This window comes from Balaenoptera physalus (genome assembly GCF_965194825.1).
Source record: "Balaenoptera physalus genome assembly, chromosome: 8".
Lineage (NCBI taxonomy): Eukaryota > Metazoa > Chordata > Mammalia > Artiodactyla > Balaenopteridae > Balaenoptera > Balaenoptera physalus.
Window position 1 is genome coordinate 100,960,526 of NC_138887.1, and position 27,804 is coordinate 100,988,329.

At 39.6% G+C, this 27,804-nt stretch overlaps 1 protein-coding gene across 2 annotated transcripts in view; it reads left to right on the forward strand.

Annotated features, from left to right (window-relative positions):
• Positions 1-1,710: 1,710 nt before the first annotated feature.
• The window catches only part of AHCYL2 (adenosylhomocysteinase like 2), a 175,084-nt gene continuing 148,990 nt past the window's right edge, over positions 1,711-27,804 (forward strand). For both annotated transcript variants that reach the window (XM_082473010.1, XM_082473011.1), the window contains exon 1: positions 1,711-2,130. In XM_082473010.1, the coding sequence (XP_082329136.1) occupies positions 1,768-2,130 (363 nt within the window). In that variant the 5' untranslated portion in view covers positions 1,711-1,767. The remainder of the gene's footprint in view (positions 2,131-27,804) is intronic.

The window sequence follows — 27,804 nt, forward strand, 5'->3', positions numbered from 1 at the left end:
TCTCCTAGGTCTTCCCCAAATTCCAAAGAGCAGGCTCAAGCATTAATAGGACAATAGAGTCACAGGACATAGTTTCAGTTCCTCCTGAAGGAATATAGAGAACAATCTGATACATATCTTTGAGTTCTACAGAAACTAAGACCCCTACCCAGGTGGAGGATAGTGACTACATGCACGTGACCACAAGCATGGGCACCCTAGACTGGATGGAACCAGAAGGTTGAGATTCCGGAGACATCACCCTGTTACTTCACCACCCACCAATCAGAATTAAGTCACACATCCTGCAGCCCTAAATTTTGTCTATCAGGGAGGTCGGGCTTTTTGAGCACTAGCTGCCTGTTCTGCTTGGCACCTTGCAATAAACTTTCCTCTGCTCCAAACTTTGACATTTTGGTTTACTTGACCTCATTGTGCCACTGGCACACGAACTTGGGTTGGACATCTATTAGAATTAACAGGGCAGGAATTCCCTTGCCGTCCAGTGGTTAGGACTCCGTGTTTTCACTGCCAAGGGTTCACTCCCTGATCGGGGAACTAAGACGCTGCAAGCTGTGGGGACGGGCAAAAAAAAAAAAAAAAAAAAAAGAGGGAATTAATTAACAGGGCAAAAGAATTGGCCTTGTTTAAGGCAACAGGTAATTTTTTAAATTTTTAATTTAATTTATTTAGGCTGCGTTGGGTCTTCGTTGCTGCACGTGGGCTTTCTCTAGTTGGGGCGAGCAGGGGCTCTAGGTGCTCAGGCTTCAGTAGTTGTGGCTCTCCGGCTCTAGAGCGCAGGCTCAGTAGTTGTGGCCCACAGGCTTAGTCGCTCCACAGCATGTGGTATCTTCCCGGACCAGGGGTCGAACCCATGTCCCTTACACTGGCAGGCGGATTCTTAACCACTGTGCCACCAGGGAAGTCCCCAACGTGTAATTCTTTAGCCTTGAAATTTTGACCTAGTGATACCTAACTTCTTTTTTTGGACTGATGTTAAATTCCAAGCTCGGAATGTTCTAGAAATCACCACAGCAGGCAAGGTCCTAATTTATTCCTTCTAAAAACAAAGCCATTAAAGTTCGGAAAGCTGTTAGGGTCCCGATTTCATTGATGCAGAAAAATCAAGTCACTTTAAGCCTGAAGTCGGCGCTCTCCCCACGTGACACAGCTTTTCCTTTAAATGCCTGCTCACGTGATCGTAGACTTGCACACTCGGAGGCAATTTACAATGAATGTTAGGGTAGAAAGTCATTCCTCCCCCACTATCTTAAACAAGCTAGTGTGTTTCTAGCTAGGGTTTCTAGCGTTTGTTCCCCGGAAGCCTCAACTCCTCTGGAGACTTTCTCTTCCTCATGTCGTGTCACCCGTTGTCACTCCTTTCCGTTAGTCACCGGCACTAGAGCTCCATCTCTACTACAAAATCCCGCTTGCTGGAGGAAGAGGGACTGGGACTACAACTCCCAGGGGGCATCGTGCGCCCAGCCCTCGGCGGCGCGCAGTGGTGGTCGGGGGCTGAGGTCCCACTGTCTTTTCGCCTCATGCGGCCCCGAGCAAGCGCACTACAGGTTCCGTGGCTCCACGCGAGCGAGCGAGCCGGGGCGGGGCGGGGCGGTGGGGGAGAGGCCGGGGCTGGCTGGCGGGCGGGCGGGCGGGCAGAGGAAGGGGGTGGGAGCGGAGGCGATGGAGGGGAGGAGTGGGGGAATGGGGGAGGGATGGGGAAGGGAGGCGGGAGGCGGGGCCGAGCAGGAGCTGGAGTCTGAGCCGGCGGTTGCAGTGGAGGCGGTGATGTCGGTGCAGGTCGTGTCAGCAGCGGCTGCCGCGAAGGTGCCTGAGGTGGAGCTGAAGGACCTGAGCCCCGCCGAGGCGGAGCCGCAGCTGGGACTGAGCACGGCGGCCGTGAGTGCCATGGCCCCCCCAGCGGGCGGCGGGGACCCTGAAGCTCCAGCTCCCGCGGCGGAGCGGCCGCCGGCCCCTGGCCCGGGATCGGGGCCCGCTGCGGCTCTCAGCCCCGCCGCTGGGAAAGTGCCTCAGGCGTCGGCCATGAAGCGGAGCGACCCTCATCACCAGCATCAGAGGCACCGCGACGGCGGCGAGGCCCTGGTCAGCCCCGACGGCACCGTCACCGAGGCGCCGCGCACGGTCAAGAAGGTATTGGGGCCGGGCTGCCTCTTTCGGAGAGCGAGGGTGGGAGGGGGAACCGCAGATCCTCTCGGCGCTGCGGCACCACCCTCCAGGCCCTCCCTTCTGATCGTAGGAGCAGAGAGATCCCTTTTCCCCTTAAACCCGCTCTTTCAGAGATGTTCCCACCCGGGCCCCAGTGCTGGGGAGCGAAGACTCCCGGTGGTACGGCCGTACTTAGCTGGGAATAACATGGAGGTAGTAGCGCTCTCCCCTGCTCCTTGGAATAGTATTACCCCTCTCTGTACTCCCAACATACTCCCGTGTGTATTTTCCAGACTATCGGGGAGAAGACCCCGATGGTGTAGAAAAAGCTTACTGCTTATGAGAGCTCATCCAGCAATAAGGGTGGAAAGAGCTTTTCTATTTGGAGATCTTTTCTATAAGGAGTAGTTACCTCGCACTGAGATCCTCAGTTGTGTGGTTTCTGTACAGATGATGATTTTCTGCCTTTCTGTGGCCAAGCGCTTCCATCGAGCAGTATTGATGCCGTGCCCTTCATTCCAGATACTGCAATATCCTTACATCTTCTCTGAATGTAGAAGGGTAATGGAGAGATTCTCTTCACTGTTTTCTCTTCAGAGGTTTGTCCTCTCTGCTCAGTAGTTGGTCACCAGGATTATTAGACTGTGTATGAAGAGAATGATTGTTTTATTGGTTCTTTTATTATGATCTGAAAGTGTTAGGAAGAAATGCTTCTACTTTTGGGAAAGGCGATCACTGTGGGGTTTTCTGTCTCAGCTGTCAGCTTCTTTCAGATATAGTTTTGAAGAGGCCGTAGCCTCAGAACACCAAGGAGTAGGTGTGCCTAGATGTTTGCTATTCCCAGTATTACCCTTACAATGGCTATCTGTGGTGTGTCTATCCTCTCATAAAGCAAATCAGTACGGAAGAAAAGGGGCAAATGTTGCAAAAACAGATGTGGATCGTATGAAAAGGGATTATCATTTTAATTTCCGAGGTATAATGTGAACACAGTGATTTATAGGTTTTTTTACTTTGTGAATGATTTTTTTAAATCTATTTAATTTATTTATTTTTGGCTGTGTTGGGTCTTTGTCACTGTACGCGGGCTTTCTCTAGTTGCGGCGAGCGGGGGCTACTCATCATTGCGGTGCGCGGGCTTCTCATTGCGGTGGCTTCTTTGGTTGCAGAGCACGGGCTTCAGTAGTTGTGGCTCGTGGGCTGTAGAGCGCAGGCTCAGTAGTTGTGGTGCACGGGCTTAGTTGCTCCTGGGCATGTGGGATCTTCCCGGACCAGGGCTCGAACCCGTGTTCCCTGCCTTCGGCAGGCGGATTCTTAACCACTGGCCACCAGGGAAGTCCCCTTGTGAATTATTTTTAATTGCTTTATCAGAACAGCAAGGAAGTGATGTGAAGTCTGCATTGGTTTCACTGTGCAGGATTCAGCTGAGTCGGAACCTTGTATCCAGCCTAACTTTGGTTGTAATAGCCTCATTATTAAGGTATGAAGCAGAGAACCCTTCCGTTTTAATTACCCAAATATGGGTGATAACATCAGAGGGAAGACTGAATGAATTTGTTTAATGGTGCTTTAGGACAGTGTCTTTCTCATTTGCATTATGAAACTTCTCTGGGAGGAATTATAGGAGGAAAGAGAGGCAGCACAGGCACCAGTGCTGGTAGTACCTAGATTTGAGTCTGGAAATCTGAAATGTATTTGTAACTAGTTGAGGTGCTTTATAACTTTGGCCAAATCCAGTGATTAAGGGTCTTTTTGTGTAAAATCTGTATTTTGATTAGGTCTCTTGAGGGTAAGAGTGTTTAACAAATTGTCTTTATTTAGTTTTTTGGCCTTGTCATGAAGCTTGCGGGATCTTAGTTCCCTGACCAGGAATTGAACCCTGGGCCACAGCAGTGAAAGCGCGGAGTCCTAACCACTGGACCGCCAGGGAACTCCCCAACAAATTGCCTTTTTTTTTTTAATATTTATTTTTATTTATTTGGCTGCATCGGGTCTTAGTTGCGGCACGTGGGATCTTCGTTGCAGCATGTGGGGTCTTTTTGTGTGGCCCACGGGCTCAAATTACCTTTAGAACATGGGATTTACAGTCAAGCAGACCTGGGTTTGAATCCTAGTACCCCCACTAACTAGCTTTTGGGTAATTTCCAAGTTCTCTACATCTTAGTTTTCTCTTTTATAAAGTGAGGTTACTAATACGATTGAAGATTAGAAATATTTGTAGAGGGCTTAGCATTGAACTTGGCACATATAGTGAGGGCTTAAGAAATTACAGCAATTATTAAGAATTGATTTTATTTTTTTCTTCCTTCCATCGTGGCTTAAGTGCACCACTATGGCTTCCTTTAAATGGTGTATACTATTCAATACATTCTATATAAAGCAGTGAAAAAATCACAGGCCAGCATCAGTCTGTTTTTCCCAATTCTAGATGTGTTTCTTGATCATTTTCCTTGTTGCTGAACCACCTTCTTCCTGTTTTTCCAGCATCAAAATGTAGGTCCCATGATTCTAGATTTACTCAGCAGCCTCAAGGCTATGGAAGACAGGGCTGAGCTTGCCTTACAATGTTAATTGCAACCAAAAACCAACTTCTGTACTGGAAGTTAAGCAGGCAAAGCTCCGGGCAAGGATGCAGCTGTATGACACAACTACAGGCATTGCTGAGCTACTTTTGGGGGGCAGAATCTTTAACTTTCTTGACATCGAATTAGCTAAATTAAAACAAGTGTATGAGACTGACCTTCTTTCTTCAAGTTGAAAGTCACCTCCCCAAGGGACTGCAGTGTGATATTTTGATTTGTTAAGCCTTTCTTGATTTTTAATTTATTTAAATAATCATTCTGACCTTGACTCCCTTCTGCTTTTATTTTAGTGTAGGGAGGGACTCGAGGTACTTAGGATTGAAATAGCTACCTTTGGCTATGTAATTGGTGACTGTTGCTTTTATTTTGTAACTGTCACATACAAGCTTGTTTATTTTAAGCATATTTCCATTGATGGTTTCCCTTACTCCATTTGTGTATCTGTCATCAGTTTTCTTAGTACTGTTACTCTGTTCAGTCACACAAGGGAAATAAGCTTTTCATAAGAGCCAGACTTTCCAAGTGCAGCATTTAACCAGAATGAACATATGGTGTGCAGGTTACTCAGTCCCATCTTATCTTTGGCATCTACCTCCATCCTGTAATTTGTGGTGCTCTGGGGACCAGATCTTGTCACCGTGGCTATCATATATTTGTATATAATGTTTTTCTTCGTAAGTGAACTCAACAAACCAAAAATCTCTGTAAGAAGTGATTTGTGAAATAGGAAGATAAAGTCCACAGTGAATGCAGTTGCAATAGTTGAGAGGATTTCTTCCCTGTGTTCTTGAAAATGGGGTAATAGGAATGTCACAGCACAGCAGGGAAAACAAGGCAGGAGAGGATTTATTTCAGAAAAGTTAAAACTTTCTGACAATAAGGCTGTGAGCCTAAGAACCACAACTAGTTTGTGCTTACGTCAATATCAGTAATGACTATGTTCAAGCAGATTCCTTTTTTTTTTTGGCAAATGAATCCACCTTGCGCTGGCTTTGTTGCTGTCAGCAGAGAATGAGTTGAGCCATGCTAGTGCTTTCTTGCCCTGAATTCTTTAAGCTCTTTATTTGGTTAATTATGGACTACTAAAATGAAACCTTTTGGATATAGTCATGGGAACAGGGGAGTGGTATTACTCCTTTTGCCAGTTAGGAAAGTACAGCCTTGCAAAATGTTCAGTAAGGCACTTGGCAGATTGACCGTAATAACAGTTACCATTAATTGGCCCTTTATATGTTATTGGCATTTTTCTAATCCTGACAGCTACACAATGAGATATAAGTGGTATTATCTCCATTTCACAGATAAGGAAATGAGGTCCAGAGAAGGTAAAGTGCCTTGACCAAGGTTATACATCTAGCAAGTGGCAAAGGTAGGACTTAAAACCCCTGTTTTAAATCTTGGTCTGTTTCCAAAGCCCGTGTCCTTTTTATTATGCCACACTGATTCTAACTTCTTAGTTGCTGGGTTCTGGCTTTCTCCCAGAAGTCTGTCAGAATACTCAGTGAACTCTAAGTTATGTCTTTCTGGTTTAAGACTTAGGTCATCCCAAATCCAAAGTAAGGAGGGTCTGAGTCAGGGCTTTAGGAAGAGGACGGGAAAAAATTGTACAAATGTAGAATCTCAGAGAATTGTAAAATTATGAGAGAGGGAGAAGAGGATCTTATATGTATATAAAAAAGCATTTCAAGATCAATGATGCATTTTCACATTAGTAATTTAGTGATAATTTGAGAGATGTATTCTTACTTTTAAAGTTATAAATAAATCAGGAGTACCTGAGGGCTATGCTCCTCCTTCCTGTGCAGCTAACAGTTTTCCTTGTTCTTTAAGACCCACCTGCTCTTATGAATCAATCTCTAGTTAAACATTTTGAAAATTAGAAGGGGAAGCATATTGTTATGTATTCCTGCTGTGTCCCAGGCATTGTATTAGAGCTTTACATATACTATTTTATTTAAGCCTTTTAAGAGCTCTCAGAAATAGGTAGTGTTATCCTTGTTTTACTGAGGAAACCGAGGGTTGGAGAGATTAAGGAATTTGTCTCAAGGTTACACGTTTAGTAACTGTGATGTGAGCTAACAGAACTCTAATCTGTTTGACTCTCATGCACAAACTCCATTGCTTTTCTTCTTTTTTTTTTTTTTTTGGGCCCAGCGGCATGTGGGATCTTAGTTCCCTGACTAGGGATTGAACCTGCGCCCCTTACATTGGAAGTGTGGAGTCTTAACCACTGGACTGCCAGGGAAGTCCCTCCATTGCTTTTTGTTCTTTTTTTTTTTTTATTTAAATATTTATTTATTTGGCTGTGCTGGGTCTTGGTTACAGCACGCGGGATCTTCACTGTGGCATGTGGGATCTTTAGTTGCGTCATGAGGGATCTAGTTCCCTGACCAGGGATCAAACCTGGGCTCCCTGAATTGAGAATGCAGTCTTACCCACTGGACCACCAGGGAAGTCCCTCCATAGCTTTTCAATTGAAGTATTTCTCTGTTCAAAGCTTAGCTTAAACCTTTCAAATCTTAGTTAATCTGTATATTTTTGCAGATGTTTGTTATTTCACTAACAGGCGGTTTTTTATTTATTGAGCTTATTTAATGGTCTTACCATTTATTTATGTGAACATTTATGAATTTTCTGAGAAGGCAGCCCTTATTTTGTATAATTTCTGAATTCTCTTCTTCCTGGGAAAGACGGAACATTAAGAGCTGTTTTAGGAGGTTGCTCAGAGCTGAAGTTGCAGTTGTGTATTTAATGTCCTGAGGAAGACGACTTAGGTCCTTAGTGTCTAGTTAATAGAAGAAATGGATAGTTCATGAAAAGGGAGAGTGAGTTTCTTTATTATATCATTTCCTTGAAAGCGTTCTCCTCCCCCACAGTAAAAGAAAAAAAAAAGGAAGAGATTTGTTGGGATCTTCATTCAGACTTCATTCTTTCTTGGTAGTCCTTGTTTAAATAATTCTGAGAGGTACAACTGAGGTGGATGGGAGAAGAGTAAATCTTGGCAGCTGCCCCGATCCACCCGCCTGCCATCGTGTTCAGGTGGTATGCACAATTAGAGGAGCTGAAATTCCACTCCCCCAATAAGAGGTTTAGTTAGATTGATCAGGTTTCTATGGAATTTGGAGGAGCTTTTTATAGTCTGAATGACCTATGGCCCAAGATTTGGTGAGAGCTGAGCAGAGGAGAAAGCAGTGGAGTGAAATTTCTTCTGTAATGGTTCTAAGTAAAACTACTTTGATTAAATTCAATAACTTAAGCCATATGATGTGTATGATTTTCAGTTCCCTCTTCCCCGTCTATATTGTGCAGCAATTCAGTTAACCATTTTCCCTCTTGGACACTGCATTAATAGCTGGTGATTTTCTATTCTTTTTTTTTTTTTAAGGGTCTTTCAATAGAAATGGATTGGTTTGGGGCACCTGCTTCTTTTTATCTCAGAACTTATATTAAGGAAGGGTATAGAGGTTCTAGAGCTGCTAGTTGAGTTTCTCTAAGTCAGGCTTTTCCTTAAAGCCTTTCTGAATACTACAAAGCTGTCATTGAAAGTTAAGTAAGCTGAGACTTAAACTGGCTTCATCTTCCCTGCAGATTTATCTCCCACAGTGCTCCAATGTGAACCCTTCTGATCATTCTAAAAGATATGATTTGATATTGTTGAGTACCTTTTCTTGGAAACTCTTTTCTCGGCTTCAGTTATAACTTCATTTATGGCTACCATTTACTGAATACTTACTCTCTTCTAGTCATCTATCTATCTCATCTCATTTAATTCTCATAACAACTTTATCAGATGAATATTATTATCTTTATTTTATAGATTAGAAAATATAGGCCCAAAGAGAGTAATTAACTTGCCCAAGGCTTTGCCAGTCTTTGATGCCTTTGGGATCAGTGGGATGAAACACTGCCCACAGCAATAATGAGAGGCTTTGCCACACTGCCAACCCCTTACTTTTCTGATTAAACGCCCATGTGAAATTTGCTTAAGTTATTGCACCTAGGCTGCTGAGACTATTCTGCAACCTTTTGGATCCCAGGATCTACCCTCTTCCAAGGGGAGGTCTCACATCCCCATTTACCTCAGTCACTACCTGACGCCTAGTCAACCATTGTCTTCCTAATACTCATTCCCTTAACACTCTCCTCATCCTCTCAGCCAGTCCAATCTTCCCAAACCTTTCCACTGTGCTCTCTACAACTTGCCCCTTCATTATCAGTGAATCTTCTTGTAGCATCAGCCTCTAGCAGCAAGATCAAGTTACAGGGGCAACAGTGGCACCTGGCACCTGGTATCCTGAACTATAATGGTACAGCCCAAGCTGCAGCATCTCCTGCTTGGTATCCTGAACTATAATGGTGCAGCCCAAGCTGCAGCATCTCCTGCTTGGTACCCTGAACTATAATGGTGCAGCCCAAGCTGCAGCATCTCCTGCTTGGCATAAGCAAACATGACATCTTTTCCAAGCCCATTCTGTGGTGGTGTTTTTAACTGTGTAGCCCTGAAAGCTACCTCATGTCCTTTCTGTAAATTCTTTTTCTGTCCAACTCAGCCAGAGTTGACTTCTGCTGTTTATGGAACTCTGAGTGACACACTGGTTGAACCTAACCATCTGCCTTTTTAGTTGCCTGCATCTATGGAGCTGAGAGTTGCTAGAGAAAATCAGAAAACCAGGTAGATCGATGTCACTATAAATTCATAGTCGTCAACCTCATATGCTTGATCATCGCTGCCTCGTAATGTTATACATTTTCTAGTAAGGTTACTTTCACACTCACTGCAAATGATTATTTCAGACTGTATCTTTTTACTTCTAATTTCATGTGTGTTCTTTTTAAACTAGTGATATGCCTTATACTTGTTATAAAAACAGAAACCACCAAAAGGGAATTCCTTCATCTTTGTACCTCCCAAATCTACAAACCTACCTCCATCTGGGGTTCATCTTTTTCTCTTTCCCTCATGTTATGATAGGGGAAGATGTGTCCTTCATTCTGTCAAAGGCCAGTCCCTCCACAAGTGTTCTAATCACATTCTCCAGTCTTGTTTTTTTTTTTTTTAAGATTTAATGTTACTTATTTTTGGCTGCGTTGGGTCTTTGTTGCTGCTTGTGGGCTTTCTCTAGTTGTGGTGAGCAAGGGCTACTCTTCGTTGTGGTGCGAGGGCTTCTCCTTGTGGTGGCTTCTCTTGTTGTGGAGTACGGGCTCTAGGCGTGCGGGCTAAGTAGTTGTGGCACGAGGGCTTAGTTGCTCCGCGGCATGTGGGATCTTCCCAGACCAGGGATAGAACCCATGTCCCCTGCATTGGCAGGTGGATTCTTATCCACTATGCCACCAGGGAGGCCCCTCCAGTCTTCTTAAAGAACTTCTTCCTTTGGTTATTTCCTCTTTCTACTAGAGCCTTTCCTACAGATTTCCTTGCTGTAATCTCTCCCGTTTTGAAAACCCTGTCCTCTAACCTCCATATCTCCTTTCTGCTACTGTCCTATCTTTCTACTCCCTTGTGCAGCTAAGTTTCTTAAAGGAGTTTTCAGTGTATGCTATATACACCTTTTGTCTTCCCACACTCGTTAACCCACTCCTACTCTAATACTCTGACCCACATGACGCCCCCTTGCTGAAGCTGGTAATGTCCATCAGATTGAGAAACATGGCTGTTTTTTCATCCCTCATCATATAGGACCTCTTGGCAGCATTTGACACCAATTTCTTACCAAAACACTCTCCTCTCTTGGCTTCCATTACCCTCCTCTTTACTAGCTTTCCCCTTATTTCCCCAGCTGCTCCTTCTCAGTCTTCTTTATGGGTTCTTTCTCCTTGATCGTGGGTCTCTGCTCTTTCCATTGTGTTTTCTCCCTAAGTCATCCACAGCATTCCTGTGCCTTTGAGTATCATCTACATACCAGCAACTCCCCAGATTATTTCTTTAGCCAGGACCCCTCTTCTGAATGCCAATCTTGTGTGTGTACAACTCCCTACTTGCAGTTGGACTTCAGAACTAATGTCGAAAATGGAATATTTATCTCCTGTCTAATCCTCAAAATATGTTCTTGTTTTCTTCATATCAGTAAAATGGTAGTTACATTATTTTTTGCCTTTTTTAAAAAAAAGTTGTTTTTAATTACACAAGTAATGCTTGAATGTATTCTTGTGAAATAATTCAATCTAATGAAGGAAACTCCTTCCTTGGCCCTCAGCCAGTCTTGTTCCCCTCCCCAGAGACCTCTGCTATCAACTTATCTTTTTCAACTTTACATTCATATTGTACGTAGAGAAATTGGTAGTTTTATAATAACTTGTACATAAATAAAAGTACATTATATATATATACATTGTTTTGCAGGTTGCTTTTTCCACTTAACAGAACGTCTTGGAGCTTTTTACATATCATTACTTATATATGTATCTCATACTTTTTGACTGCTGAGTTGATTTCCAAAGTCTATACCATTGTTGTTTATTAAACTATTCTGTTGATGCACATTTAACTTAATTTTTATATGCTGTAGTAGCTATCTTTATGCATTCTTTTTGTGTACATGTATAAGTGTTTCTCTATGATAGATACCTAAAAGTAGAATTTTGGAGTTGAAAGATATCCACATTTTAAACTTAATACATAATATCATGTTGCCTTCAAAAATGTAGTACCATTTTACACATCAACTAACTATATACAAGATAACCTTTTTACTACACCTTCACCAATACTGGATATTTTTACATCTTTTATAAGAAAAAAAGACATAAAGATGTAAAGATGCCTTTTTTTAAAGGCATTTACTATTGTTTTTAATTAGTATTTTTTCTGCTTATAGTGAGGCTGAGAATATTTTCATGAATAAATTGGTGGTTTATATTCTTTTTCTTGTAATTACCTGTTCATATTTATTCATTAACAAATATTTATTGAGGGATTACTATGTGCCAAGTGCTGGGTATTCAGCAAAATAGATGAAGATCTCTGTCCTCCTATTGACTTGCCTTTTTCACGTTGGCTTGTAGGAGTTCTTTATATTTTCTGGATATTAATTCTTTCGTTGTTGTTGTTGGCCGTGCCACGCAGCATGCAGGATCTTAGTCCCCAACCAGGGATCGACCCACGCCCCCTACAGTGGAAACACAGAGTCTTAACCACTGGACCCCCAGGGAAGTCCCTGGGTATTAATTCTTTGTGTATACGTTGCAGATATTTTTTCTACTCTATTTCTTGTTGACTTGTAAGTTTGTTTATATTAAAAGTTTTTATGTAGTCAGATTGGCCATTTTTTTCTTTTATGGCTTAAACATTTTGTGTCTCAGAATGGCCTTTCCTACCCCAGGTTTATAAACAAGTTCTTTTATATTTTCTTCAGCTGTTTTCATGGTTGTGTTTATTATCTTTTGGTCTTCAGTCCATCTGGAATTTATTTTTGTTTGTAATATAAGATAGGGACTATTTGGAATGTAAGATAGCTCTGTTTGGCCCCAAATAAAATTTAATATTATACTTGCTCGGATTTGTTCTCTTTTTTTTTTTTCCTCTTTAACTTGTGCTTCTTAACAGTTTTTTTAAGGAATTTTTACTACATTCATGTCTGTTGTTTCTGTGAGAGAGAAAAGATTATCCTTCCGGATGCTTGTTTAATAATCTCCCCCAGTACATTCTGAGCTTCTTTTGTGCAAAAACCACTTATGTGTTGTGTGCTGAACACTGCTAAGTGGTAGGGTTATTAAATCAAAACAACATTCTTGCCCTCAAGAAGAGGGTAGGGAATGTGGATAGGAAAATAAATAAGTACAATCTAGTTTAGTATGAGCACCACTGGAAGCAGGAATTGTTGCAGTTTGTGGAGGTCAGCATTGAAATGGAGGTATATCACCTTAGGAAAATGAGTTGGTTGTCCACCCAGGAAGCTTCACAGTGTAGTGGAACCTTTGTGAGGTTTCCATGTTCCAGCTTTACAAATCCAGAAATTCACATTTTTAGTACACTTAGAGTTCATTCACCTCTTAGGACTGGTTCATTCAAACCAAACTCACAAGAGACCCATTTAAAACAAAATGATAACTTCTAATTTATGGTCAGAACAGAACTTTCAAGCTAATCTGAAATACATGTCAGTCAGGAGACTTTGGAAAGTCTACATGGGAAGTCTAATCATAAAGACAGTTTCTTTTTTTTTTTTTTTTTAATTTTATTTATTTATTTATTTATTTATGGCTGTGTTGGGTCTTCGTTTCTGTGCGAGGGCTTTCTCCAGTTGCGGCAAGCGGGGGCCACTCTTCATCACGGTGCGCGGGCCTCTCACTATCGCGGCCTCTCTTGTTGTGGAGCACAGGCTCCAGACGCGCAGGCTCAGTAATTGTGGCTCACGGGCCCAGTTACTCCGCGGCACGTGGGATCTTCCCAGACCAGGGCTCGAACCCGTGTCCCCTGCATTGGCAGGCAGATTCTCAACCACTGCGCCACCAGGGAAGCCCTAAAGACAGTTTCTTAAGTTTGGAATCTTTTAGGTCCTTGCTACTCAAACCAGTCTATGATCAGAAGCATTGGCATCGCCTTTGATCTTGTTGGAAATGCACAATCTCAGGCAATTGGTTCTGTACTAGTGCATACCCACCAGAACCTTAGTTTTTTATTCATTGTTGAATAATGTTGGCTTAGCAGTTGACTTATTTCATGTTTCTCTTTTATGAAATCTCAGAGTAGAGAGGCAAGAAAATCATTTTAGGGTTTTGTGGAAGGGCAGAAATTTATAATAAAACATTATAAGACTTGTAATGAAATATTTGATAGACACAGAGACGGAAGCATAGACGGGCACAGATATACAAAGACAGACATACACAGAGATTCCCCCACATACACAGAACCCCTGAAGACCCCTCCACTCAGACACTGCCCCCCGCCCCCCCCCACCACCAGACACACACACACACACACACACACACACACACACAGAGAGCGTCTCCACAGAGTCCTGGACTTATACCCACAGAGACACCCGACCCAGACTCACATGCACCCTGAGGCCCGGTCCTATACAGAGAGATATACACACACACACACACCCCCAACAGGTAATGTGTAAAACTCAGATTTTCATAGGACTTGAGTAGTGTTCTCCATAGCTATTTTGAGGAGAAGGGATGAGTATACTCTCTAAGGTACTTTTATCTGAGCCAGAAAATGAAGCAAAAATAGATGGGCTGCCACCAGGTCTGCAGAACAGTGAATGCTATAAAGTTTTATTTGAATTCCTATTTCTGAAACTGCTTGTTCCTGGGCATCATTTTCAGCTTGATGTACTCGTCATGCTTGGATGGAAAGTTATTCTCTTTCTTTCAGGAGCTTGTATGCTAGATTGCTGGTTAAGCAGAGTTCCATACTCAGTGCCCCTGGATGCTATCTGAGTCACATAAATCTGCCCAGAATTGGAAGATCTAGAAACACTGTACCTATGTAGAAGACTCGTACTGAGTCCTCTGTGGGTGTGTGGGATTGAAGAATGTAGAGTGGAGAGGGAAAATTATGTTAAAACTAGAAAGAGGTGTAATTTGGGGGTGTTTAACCTGTTGGATCATTCATGGTATAGGTTTGCATAAAGATCTGTGATGAAGCTTCAGAGTGACTCAGGGGAATAATTTAGTTGTAAGTTAAAGGATTTAAAAACTATATGGATGTGGGCTGGGGGTTGCACACTGTGTTGTTTGATAGATCATTGGTATCCACGTACCCAGGGATTTGGCTTGGGTAGCGTCTTGGAGAGAAGTATCTTGTTAGGGAAAAAGAGACTCGACTGTACAGCATGTTTGTGCCTAAATACCTAAAAGTTTCTATCACACTGAGGGAGTAAGGCACCAGAGAGACATTAGTAGAATAGTTTTATAAATGTAGGTTCCAAAAGGAGATAAATATTTTTCTCTTGCTCCCTGGTACATGTATATGTATTCATTTGACCAAAAGCCTGTTAAAAAAATTGTTTTTCCCAAGCATATGGAAGAGTACAGAGAAAATTGTACTCACTGCCCAATTTAACATATGTTAGCATTTTGCAAAATTTTCTGTAGATTTTTTTTTTTTTTTAATAAATTTATTTATTTTATTTTTGGCTGCATTGGGTCCTTGTTACTTCGCGCAGGCTTTCTCTAGTTGCGGTGAGCGGGGGCTACTCTTCGTTTCAGTGCACGGGCTTCTCATTGCGGTGCCTGCTCTTGTTGAGGAGCACAGGCTGTAGGTGCACAGGCTTCAGTAGTTGTGGCTTGCAGGTTCTAGAGTGCAGGCTCAGTAGTTGTGGCGCACAGGCTTAGTTGCTCCACAGCATGTGGGATCTTCCCGGACCAGGGCTTGAACCCGTGTCCCCTGCATTGGCAGGCGGATTCTTAACCACTGTGCCACCAGGGAAGCCCTGTAGATGTTATTTAAAAGATATAAAACATTGTAGATAAAATGGAAGACTCTTTGTACCCCTTCTCTGTTTATTTCCTTTCTTTCTTTCCTTCTCTTTCTCCCAACACAGAGGTAACTGCTCTTCAAACTTTACTGTTTATAATCCCCCTTCATGTTTTAATACTTTTGCTACATATTGTTTATCAGTATCAATTGTATATCAGTAAATGATATATAGCATTGTTTTGCATGTTTATAAACTTAACATAAGTGGTTTTATAGAGCAGATATTTATTCTGCAACCTACTTTTTTCACTCAACTTTGAGTTTTAACCAGTCTGAAACGTGTAGATTTTCCTGTTGATTAATTTTAACTACTGTGTAGTACTTCATTGTATGAATATACCACTTTTTACCCATTCCCCTTTAATGTTTCCTTTTTTTTTTCTGGAGTGAACATCCTTAATCGTGTTTCCTTATGCACAGTTCCTTTTGAGCGTTTCTCTAGGATATAGCCCTATAAGCAAAATTGCTTCAGGTATGTCAACTTTACCAGATACTCCCAAATTGCTTTCTAAATTGATTTTATTAATTTCTGTTTTCTGAATCCTTACTAATATGTGCAATTGTCAGGCATTGAACTTTTGTTCAGTTGAACTACCAAGGTCTGGTAGTTGTGAAATGGTATCTCTGCTGTTTTAATTTGTATTTCCTTGGATAAAGTGAGATTGAGCATCTTTTAATATGTTTGTAGTCCATTTGGATTTACTTTTTTGTAAATTGTGGTCTGTATTCATATCCTTTCCCATTTTTCTTTTGGGATCTTATTGGCTTTTATTATTGATTTGTAAAAGTTATTTATTTATTTTAAAAATATTTATTTATTTGGCTGCACCGAGTCTTTGTTGCCGCACACAGGATCTTTAGTTGCGGCACGCGAACTCTTTGTTACAGCACGTTGAATGTAGTTCCCTGACCAGGGATGGAACCCAGGCCCCCTGCATTTGGAGCGCGGAGTCTCAGCCATTGGACCACCAGGGAAGTCCCTGTAAAAGTTCTTTAAATATATTCATTCTAATCCTTCATCATATATATGTGTTGCAAATATCTTCCAGTTTGTGTCTTGCTTTTTTTTTAACTTATGACTTTCATACAGAAGTTAAATTTTTTAATGTAAAGTCGATCAGTTTTTTTTCCCTCTGTGTAGTTTGTCCTTTTTGAGTCTTGTTTTAGAAACTTTTCCCTATCTTGAGGTCATATACTCTTCTATATAGTCTTCTAACATGTTTAATTTTGTTTTTTCACAATTTAGTCTTTAATCTGTCTGGAATTTATTTTTGTTTATGGTGTGAGATAGTGATCTATGTTATTTTATTTTTCCATATGGATAACCAATTGTCCCAGCCCTGTTTGTTGACTAAGTCTATCCTTTCCCCATTGATATATGTTGCCACTTTCTGTCATATGCTCTGTATCCATTCTGTTCTGGGTGGTCTCTTTGTTGATCTCTTTACCAATACCACACTTTTTTTTTAATTACTAGAACTTTATAATAACTCTTGATGTTTGCTTGGATAAGTTCCTCCTAATGTATTCTTTAAAATTTTTAACAGCTTTATTGAGGCAAAATTTACATAGGGTAAAATTCACCCATTGTATATTCAGTTCAATGACTATTAATAAATATATCTGTAGAGTTTTTTTTTTTCACTATGGCAAAAGATATGTAAAACATAAAATTTACCACTTTAATCATTTTAAAGTTATATAGTTCAGCAGCATTAAGTGTATTCACATTGTTGTGAAACTACCACCACCGCTCACTTCCAGGGCTTTTTTCATCTTCCCAAACTGAAACTTCATTATACCCATTAAAGAATAACTCCCCATTCCCCTCTCCTGCCAGTCTGTAGCAACCACCATTCCACTTTGTCTTTATGAATTTGACTATTCTAGGTACCTTATATAAGTGGAATCATATAGTATTTGCCCTTTTGTGTCTGGCTAATTCACTTAGCAAAATGTCTTCAAGGTTCATCCACGTTGAGGCTTGTGTCAGAATTTTATTCTTTTTTAAGGTTGAATAATATTCCAGTGTATGTATATGCCACATTTTGTTTAACCATTCATTCATTGATGAACACTGGGTTGCTTCTACCTTTTGGCTGTTGTGAATAATGCTGTTATAAACATTGGTGTACAAATACCTTTGAGTCCTTGTATTCAATTCTTTGGGTATATACCTAGAAGTAGAATTGCTGGATCATGTCTTAATTCTATTTCTAATTTTTTGAGGAACTGCCATACTGTTTTCCATAGCAGCTATACCATTTTACACTCTTACCAGCAATGTACAAAAGTTCTAATTTTTTAACATCCTCAATATCATTTATTTATTTACTTACTTAGTTATTATAATAGCTACCCTAATGGGTATGAAATATCTTAAAAAGTTGCCATCACAGTCTAGTTTAAGAGCAGTTTTGTTTCCCCCAAAAATCCCTTTTACTCATTTGCAGTCAATCCTTGCTCCCACTCTCCACCCCAGGTAATCATTCATTTGCTTTCTTTGTCCATAGATTTGCCTCTACTGGAAATTTCATGTAAATGAATCATGCAGTATATGGTCTTTTGTATCTAGCTTTTTCACTTAGCATAAAGTTTTTGAGGTTCAGTTATATATCAGTAGTTTACCTTTTTATTGCCGAATGGCATTCCATTGTATGGCTATACCACACTTTATTTATCATTTTACTCATTGATGGACGTTTGGATTGTTTCCAAGTTTTGGCTGTTTTGAATAATGCTGCTGTGAACAATCATGGAGAAGTCTGTGTGGACATATATTTTAATTTCTCTTAGGCGGCTATCTAAGAGTAGAATTGATGGGTTATGTGTTAAGTTTAACTTTTTAAGAAAATGGTAACTTTTCCGAAGTGTTTGTATGATGTTACGTTCCCACCAGCAACGTATGTGTTTTGGTTTCTCTACATCCTTTTTTTTTTTTTTAATTTTATTGAAGTATAGTTGATTTATAATGTTGCGTTAATTTCTTCTGTACAGCAAAGTGACTCAGTTATACATATATATGTATATTCTTTTTCATATTCTTTTCCATTATGGTTTGTCACAGTATGTTGAATATAGTTCCCTGTGCTATACAGTATGACCTTGTTGTTCTACATCCTTTCTAACACTTGGCATTATCAGTCTTTTTGATTATAGCCATTTTAGTGGTTATGTAGTGCTATCTCGTTATGGTTTGAGTTTGCATTTCTCCATGGCTAGTGACATTGAGCATCTTTTCATGTCCTTCTTAACCATTTGTATATCTACTTTGATGAAATCTATTCAGATCGTTTGCCCATTTTTAAATTGGGTTGTTTTCTTATTATTAAGTTGCAAGAATTCTTTCTATACTCTGAATACAAGTCCTTTATCAGGTACAAGATTTGTAAATATTTTCTCCTAGTCTGTGGCTTGTCTTTTCATTTTCCTAATGATTTATTTTGAATAGCTAATGTTTCTTTTTTTTTTTTTAATAAATTTATTTATATATTTATTTATTTTTTGGCTGTGTTGGGTCTTCGTTTCTGTGCGAGGGCTTTCTCCAGTTGTGGCGAGTGGGGGCCTCTCTTCATTGCGTTGCGCAGGCCTCTCACTGTCGTGGCCTCTCGTTGCGGAGCACGGCTCCAGACGCGCAGGCTCAGTAGTTGTGGCTCATGGGCCCAGTTCCTCCGCGGCATGTGGGATCCTCCCAGACCAGGGCTCGAACCCGTGTCCCCTGCATTGGCAGGCAGACTCTCAACCACTGCACCACCAGGGAAGCCCAGAGCTAATGTTTTTAATTTTGATGGAGTCCAATTTAATCCTTTTTAAAGAAATGTGCTTTTGGTGTTATGTCTAAGAAATCAGTAACTCAAGGTCACAAAAATATTTTGTTTTCTTCTAATGGTTTTATAGTTTTAGATTTTATATTTAGGTCTGTGATCCATTCTGAGTTGATTTTATTGTATGGGATGAGATATGGGCCTAATCTTTTTTCCTTCATATGGATATACAGTTGTCCCAGCTCCATTTGTTGAAAAGACTATGCTTTCCCTGTTGAATTGTCTTGACACCATTGTTGAAAATTAGTTGTTTGTAGATATGTGGGTCTATTTCTGGACTCTATATTCTGTTCCAATGATTTGCTTATTTATCTTGATGCCAATACTATACTTTCTTGATTACTGTAGCTCTATAGTAAGTACTGGAATTGGGTAGTATAAATGTTCCTATTTTGTTCTTCTTTTTCAAAATTATTTTGGGTTTTGTAGGTCCTTTAAATTTTCATATAAGTTTTAGGATAAGCTTGTCATTTTCTATGAAAAAGCTTGCCAGGATTTCGATAGGGATTGTGTTGAATCAGTAAGTCATTTTGGGAGAATTCTCATCGTAATGATATTGAGCCTTCCAACCCATAAACGTGAAACATCTCTCCATTTTTTTTAGCTATTCGCTAATTGCTCTTAGCAACGTTTTGTACTTTACAGTGTACAGGCTTAACACTTCTTCTGTTAAATTTATTTGTAAGTATTTTTTTTAGATGCTATTATGAGTGAAATCGTTTTATTTTATTTCAGATTGTTTATTACTAGTATATAGAAATACAATTGACTTTTTTTTTACTGTGATAAAATATACACATTTATCATTTTAACCAATTTATTTTTTAATATTTATTTATTTATTTATTTTTGGACGCGCAACGCTCAGCTCGTGCAATTGTAGTTCCCTGAGCAGGGATTTAACCCGGGGCCACGGCAGTGAAGGTGCCAAGTCCTAACCAGTGGACCACCAGGGAATTCCCTCATTTTAACCATTTTAAAGTGTACAATTCATTGGCATTAAGTACATTCACAATACTCTATAACTGTCCCCACTATCTATACCCAAAACTTTATCATCCCCAAGAAAAACTCTGTACCCATTAAATAACTCCCCTTTCCCTCCTCTTCCTAGCCCCTGTCTCTATGAATTTTCCTTTGGGTACTTCATATAAGTGGAGTCATACAGTATTTATCCTTTAGTATCTAGCTTATTTCACTTGGTATAATGTTTTTCAGATCCATCCATGTTGTATCATATATCAGAATTTCATTCCTTTTTTTTTTTAACGTTGTCATTCTTTTTTTAATTTTTAATTTTATTTTTTTTTTGGCTGCACCATGCGGCTTGCAGGATCTTAGTTCCCTGACCAGGGATTGAACCCATGCCCTCGGCAGTGAAAGCGCGGAGTCCTAACCACTGGACTGCCAAGGAATTATACCTTCATTCCTTCTTAATGCTGAACAATATTCCATTGTATCTATATACCACATTTTGTTTATCCTTTCCTCCGTTAATGGGCATTTGTGCTGTTTCTCCCTTTTGGCTATTATGACTAATACTGCTATGAACGTGGGTATATAAAGATCTATTTGAATCCCTGTTTTCAATTTGGTATATAACCAACTGAAATTTGGATATATACCTACTAGTAGAATTGATATTCGTATGTCAATCTTGTATCCTGCAGCCTTGCTAAACTTATTACTCTAGTCGGTTTTTGGAGATTCTTTAAATTTTCTACATACAGGATCATGTCATCTACAAATGACCTCTTTACTTCTTTTCCAGTGTGTATGCCTTTAATTTCTTATTCTTGCCAATTGCACTTCCTAGAGCCTCTAGTAGAAATGGTGAGAGCTGACATCTTTGCCTTGTTCCCAATCTTAAAGGAAAAGTATTTAGTCTTTTACTATTAAGTATGATGTTAGCTGGTGGTTGGTAGGTTCTTGGATGTTAACTGGAAAAAAAATGTATGACCTAAAAGTTGAGAATTATGTTTTATTCAGCAGACTTTATGAGGACTTCAAGCCCAGAAGACAGTCTCTCAGATAGCTCTGAGGGACTGCTCTGAAGAAGAGGTAAGGGAGGAGCCAGGATACGGAGGGGTTTTTGCAACAAAGACCAGGTAGTCGGAACATCAAAAGATTACCATTAATTAAAGGAAACCAGTTATCTCAGGTTAATGAATTTAGCATTTTTCTATGTATGGGAAGATGCAAGAGTCTGAGCTCATTGAAATCATTCCTTTGATATGCACCTTAGCTATCTAGGGCCAGTATCTTGTTCTTTTCCATCCTGAGTCCTTTCAGGGTGCACCATTGGGGGTGGCAATAGTGGCTGAGGGCTTGGTGAGGGGGTATTGTCTCCATCCTGAGTTCCCTCAGGGCTCACTGTTGGGTGTGGGGGGGTGGCTGTTGTGGCTTGATGGCTGCAACATCCTTTGTTTACTGATTTGGCAGGCAACATTTGTCATTCACATGGGCCTGGCAGGAAGTGACCTTCCTTACTTACCTGTGAGCCTGAGAACTCTGTGTGCCAGTTACCAGCCTGGTTTTTCCAAGAGGGCTTTGTAAGCATTGGCGCCATAAAGTCAGCCTTAGTTTCATGAAGCTGTCTAATCGTATCTGATGTTATGCATCTTGTGTCCTGTTTCAAGGAGAACAGATTCTTATTTAACTTATTAAAATAACTATGTCGCCATGAAAATAAGAACACTTAAAAGTGTTCCAAAAAAAAATTTATATATTCTCCTACCTGAGGAATCAGGTAGGAGAAAATATAAATGTTACATTTTAGTTTACCAAGGTATAATCTATTAGATTGCTGTAAGTTATAGATAGTTTAAGAGAAAAGGGAAAGGAGTTCCTTATATCTGGAAAGTAGAACATTAAAGAGCCAGCAAAATTTCAAACAAGGCCATAAAAAGTCAAAATCCTTCTTTATCAGTTCGTTCAGTCCCATGTGATTAATTTGTGTTTTGCTTGATCTTGGATTAGCAATTTCAAACATTTTCAGAGAAGAATCTGAGTAAAACAAAAACTCTCTGTGCATAACAAAAAATTTAAAATCATTGAGGTTAAAGATTTGATGAAAGTTCATTTGATAAGGAAATCTGGGTATTTCTATGGCATACAACATTTTGGCATAATAATAAGACAATGAAGATATTGACAGATTTCTATGAACTTCATGCAATTTCTGGAATACCTATATTATTAACATTTACCTATAAAAAATATAACGTAGGTAAGCTTAAGCATCCCTTTTTATTTGACAGCATTTTCCATGCAACATAATATATCAAATAAATGAAATTATTATTATTTTTTAACATTTCTTTTTACAAGGTAAAAGAACAAATCCTTTGATTTTCGAGGAGCCTTTGGGACTCTCTAGTTTGAGATTAAAAAGACTTCATTTAGAATTTGATTTTAGGAAGTTTGTCAAAAATCTCAAAAGGTTTGAATATTTGATTATATAGGGTCCGAGGTCACTATGATACAATACTTAGTTATCCATTTAACCAAAGTGATAATAAAAGATTTTAAAGGCAAATATAGGAAGTAATATAGCTGTAAAAGAAAAAAAGAAAAGAAAAAATTTTAGCTCATTCAGTACTGTGAAGACTTTTTTTTTTTGAGTAATCAAAGACATGATAAAGATAACATGAAATACAGGACATTATTTTGATAAGATATAAAATCTTTGTTTCTTAGGCAGATTACTTAAAGGTAAAGAAAAACCGTACAGTTTCTTGGACTTCCCTGGTGGTGCAGTGGTTAAGAATCCGCCTGCCAATGCAGGAGACATGGGTTCTAGCCCTGGTCTGGGAAGATCCCACATGCCACGGAGCAACTAAGCCCGTGAACCACAACTACTGAAGCCCACGTGCCTAGAGCCCGTGCTCCGCAGCAAGAGAAGCCACCACAATGAGAAGCCTGCCACTGCAACGAAGAGTAGCCCGGCTCACCGCAACTAGAGAAAGCCCACGCACAGCAACAAAGATCCAACACAGCCAAAAATAAATAAATTAATTAATTAAAAAAAAAAAAAAAAAAGAAAAACCTTACAGTTTCTTAATAAGAGCAGACAGTAATCCACTAAAACTTTGTCATTCTAGTTTTGCATTAGTATACTTTTGATATTAAGGCTCATCTTTTATTTTTAACTTGTAAATAAGTCCTTCCAATCTTAGCAGTTTGAGCACACATAAAATTCCTTTTCCACAAACGTTCTACACATTTTAAAATGTTCATTTAGTTTTTTAGTTCATCTTTCTTATTCTGGACCAATCAGTCATTCTAGTTTAAGACAAAACTCTCTTTTCCCCTAGTAAAAACACATCCTTCAAACCTCATACTTTTCCTTATCAAAAACACATCTTGGACTTACCTGGTGGTGCAGTGGTTAAGAATCCGCCTGCCAATGCAGAGGACCCAGGTTCAATCCCTGGTTGGGGAAAATCTCACATGCCATGGAGTAACTGAGCCTGTGCACCACAACTACCGAGCCTACACTCTAGAGCCTGCGAGTCACAGCTACTGATGCCCGTGTGCCCTGGAGCCCGTGCTCCACAGCGGGAGAAGCCACCGCAATGAGAAGCCTGCGCACCGTAGCTAGAGAAGGCCCGCGTGCAGCCAAAAATAAATAAAATTTAAAAAAAAATTTAAAAACACATCTTACTTTTCTTGCATATTTTGCATCGAGTTTTTTTAACTCATTATTCCTAGTAGTTTCATTTACATATATTCATTATAATTTTTAACCATTAGTAACCTTTCTTTTACTGAGAAAACTAGGAAGTAGATAATGAATTGACTCACATACCAGCATTCTATAGCAGGTTAGCAAATTTTATTAATATACCATATCTCACATTTTTTATAGGTGTATTCTGTTTCCTCATAGTACAGTTTTTCAGTGTGATAAAGGACACGTTTACTAACAGAACCAAATATTTTTTTATCTTTCTGTAAAAATTAAGCCAGAAGTAGATTAACTTGTATTTAGCAATTAATATTTCAGCATTTTACCTTATTCGGAGCTGGACCTAAATATTCAATGAATATCTGTCATTTAACTTAGTATATATAGCTTTAAGGTTTCAAGTTACCAAAAAGATTTTGGAAACTGTTTTTAAGTAAACATATTACAAAACATATTTAGTGTTAAAAGGTTCCTTTATAAATTTTTGTCCCACTTAGATTTATTTAATTTACTCGTTTTTATTTTTTAAATTTTTATATATTTATTTATTTATTTTTGGCCACGTGTGGTCTTCATTGCTGCGCGCGGGCTTTCTCTAGTTTGCAAGGAGCGGGGGCTACTCTTCGTTGTGGTGCGCGGGCCTCATTGCGGTGGCTTCTCTTGTTGCGGAGCACAGGCTCTAGGCGCACGGGCTTCAGTATTTGTGGCACTTGGGCTCATTAGTTGTGGCTCGTGAGTTCTAGAGCGCAGGCTCAGTGGTTGTGGTGCATGGACTTAGTTGCTCCGCAGCATATGGGATCTTCCCGGACCAGGGCTCGAACCCATGTCCCCTGCATTGGCAGGTGGATTCTTAACCACTGCGCCACCAGGGAAGTCCTATGTACTTGTTTTTAACAATTATCCTTACTTATTTTAACAATAATTTAAAAATTATGAATTTTTTAAACATAATTTCATGAAAAGCTAGCCATCATTGTAAGTTATTTTTTTCTTCTTGATGAATCAGGCAAATATCAAAAGAAAATCACAGAAGCAAGGGGAATTCCCTGGCGGTCCAACGGTTAGGACTACACGCTCTCACTGCTGAGGACCTGGGTTCAATCCCTGGTCAGGGAACTAAAATCCCACAAGCCTTGTGACGTGGCCATAAAACAAAACAAAACAACAACAAAAAAACAAAAGCAAGGAATCTGAAAAGTAAAACATGGCTTTTTTATTTCTGCCATGCTTGACATACATCAAGAAATTCACTTTGGTACTTCCCTGGTGGTCCAGTGGGTAAGACTCCACGCTCCCAATGCAGGGCACCCGGGTCCAAACCCTAGTCAGGGAACTAGATCCCGCATGCCTGTCTCAACAAAGATCCCGCATGCCGCAACTAAGACCCGGCACAGCCAAAATAAATAAATTAATTAATTTTAAAAATTCACTTTTATTGTACATTTTGCTTTTAGGTAGGATTTATAGTTTTATAACCCTAAACATCTAGTAGGGATAGTATTAGCTTCTTGACTAGTAAGCTTTTTCCTGGGTAGGAAAAATTGTGTATCTATCTGTATTTTAATACTGACAACTCTGAAAATATACATGTTTTTATTAAACTTCAAATTTTAAATTAGCCTTTTTTTTTTTTAAGCAAAGATTGTCCCAGATCACATTAATTTGAAAAGAGCATTTGGATTACTTCCTATATTTTTGAGAGTTTTAGAATACTTAATTTATAGAAGCACTCATTTATCTCTAGGCCAGTTTGAATAGAACTCCTTTGGATTTTATAAATTGGTAATACCATCTAGAGGTAGAAAAATATGTATACATTACACACATGTAAACATATAAAAACTTACAGACAGATGTAAACAGAGACCTTATAACTTTCATTCTAATTAGCCATGAGTTAAGTATAAATACATATACACACAATTCACTCATTTATTTAAGAGTTGACTCTCATCTTTATTATTTTTTCTAATCCAAGTATGTTTCTGGAAGATGGAACAAGTTAGGTTACCTGCTTAATGATTGCTAAAGCTTTTTTTTTTTTTTAATAAATATTTGTGGAGAAGACTTTTAGGATTTTCCTTCGTCCTTGATAAATAATCTTACGGAGGCTGTGGACTAAATTTTGGGTAAGGGATTCTGTGAAAACAAGTAAATTTTCTCTAAGAAGGATTTCAGGGGCATATTTGCTTATTGTCAGAATTCTGGGGTAATCATTATTTGTTTCTTCATCTCTTTTTTTAAAAAGTTCAATGAACTCTTTGCAGTAGGAGTCCAAAATATATTTGCAAGGGGCTTAGCATGGCAAGGCCTGTACATTTTCTAGGCCTTTGCCAAAACTGTTTCCTGGCTATCAGTGTTAACATAAATCTCAAGCCTGGTCTTGAGATTTATGTTAAGACCAGGATTACGTTAAGATTTATGTTAAGACCAAGATTTATGTTAACCTTTCCTCCTAATCTTGTTAAAGGAATTTTTTTATCTCCCTTCAGACCAGCCAAGGCATTCTCTTGTGTATTTTCTTCTTTTTTTCCTTCTTTTTTTAAAAAAATCTGATCTTCCCATAGGTACCAAAAGGGCATTTGTTTAGGATGAATGCTCTTTAAAAATCCTTTTAGATATAAAAATCCAAATTGTTATTAGTATACCTATTTCAATGTGATTTAAAGCCAATAAGCCTTTTTATATCTTAACTATGGATTTAAGAGGCATCCCCAAAGAGGGTGCAAAAGATGCAGACCCCTTCTCCCCAACCCCCCCAAGATAGCCTAAGAAAGTAAAGACCTGTTATATTTGCAGGTGGTATAAAGAACCTCCTTATGACAAAGGACACAAAAGACAGAGATACAGGAAAACAATGACTGTTTCTGGGATCAGTAACCAATGGGTATGCAAAACCCAATTCACAAGAGTCACAGTCTGAAGAATTAATTCTTAGAAATGTTTTCCTCCTGCTGATCTGACAAGGAGTTTACATTCTCTCAACTGCAAGAATTCTTACCTTTCACTGGCTTTTGTCAGTTGTCCCAGGTTTTTAGCTATATCCTCTGTGGTGAGTGGGGTGTCCTGGCTGTCCCTTCATGATCACCAAAACTGTAGGGGAGGGAAAGTTTTTATTTCTACTACCTTCCTTGGCTCTTTGGCTGTGGCTGCATAAATTACACTGATTAAAGACAGATTAACAAGAGAAAAGCATATGAAGTTATTTAATATGTTTTTTGTTTTGTTTTTTTGGCCATGCCCTGCGGCATGTGGGATCTTAGTTCCCTGACCAGGGATCGAACTCAGGGATCAAACCTGTGCCCAGTGCAAAGGAAGCATGGAGTCTTAACCACTGGACCACCAGGGAAGTCCCTAATATGTTTTACCTGAGATGAGAGCCTTCATTAGGAAATGAAAACCCAAAGAAATGGTTGCCGACTTAAAAACAAATGCATAACTTGAGAGTTGTGAGTTAAGTTTTATATGGGGTAAAATGAGGACTATAGCCCAGGAGACAGCATCTCAGCTCTGAGAAACTGCTCCAAAGAGGTAGGGGGGAAGGTCAGTATATATGTGATTTTGGTGCAGGGGGAGTACATGCAATCAAGCACACATTTTTTGCAGGTTTCTGCTAGTCTCGTGAAGGTTACTGCTAGTCACGAGGAGTAGACGTCACCATGAAGGATTTTCGTGTTTTTCTAGATACGAGGAGATACAAGAATTGGGCTCATAAAATCGGCTCCCGAAAATATCTAACTATCTGAAGACCTGTTCTGCCAGTTTTTCCCAGAGCACAGAGTACCTCATTTATGCTCTCCACCCTGAACTCTTTTCAGAGGGTGTTGAAAGTCAGCAGCTGCAGTAGCACGTGATTTAAATCCTTGTAGAGGTAGATGGCAAGTGCCAATGGCAAGTGCCAATTTGTAGTTGACTTGGTTAAACTTGAATGTTTTAATACTAGTTTTGATGAAGAATGGAAAGTCGTAGCAAAATGTGATAAGACAAAAGGGTATGAGCTAAGGGTAGTAAACTAGGGGAAAGTTAGCAAGGCCTTAAATATTCAATATGCCAAGGTGCCTTATTTTGAGGTAACATGTTCTGAATCCCATCAATAATGATGATAACTCACATAGCTTGATAATGATA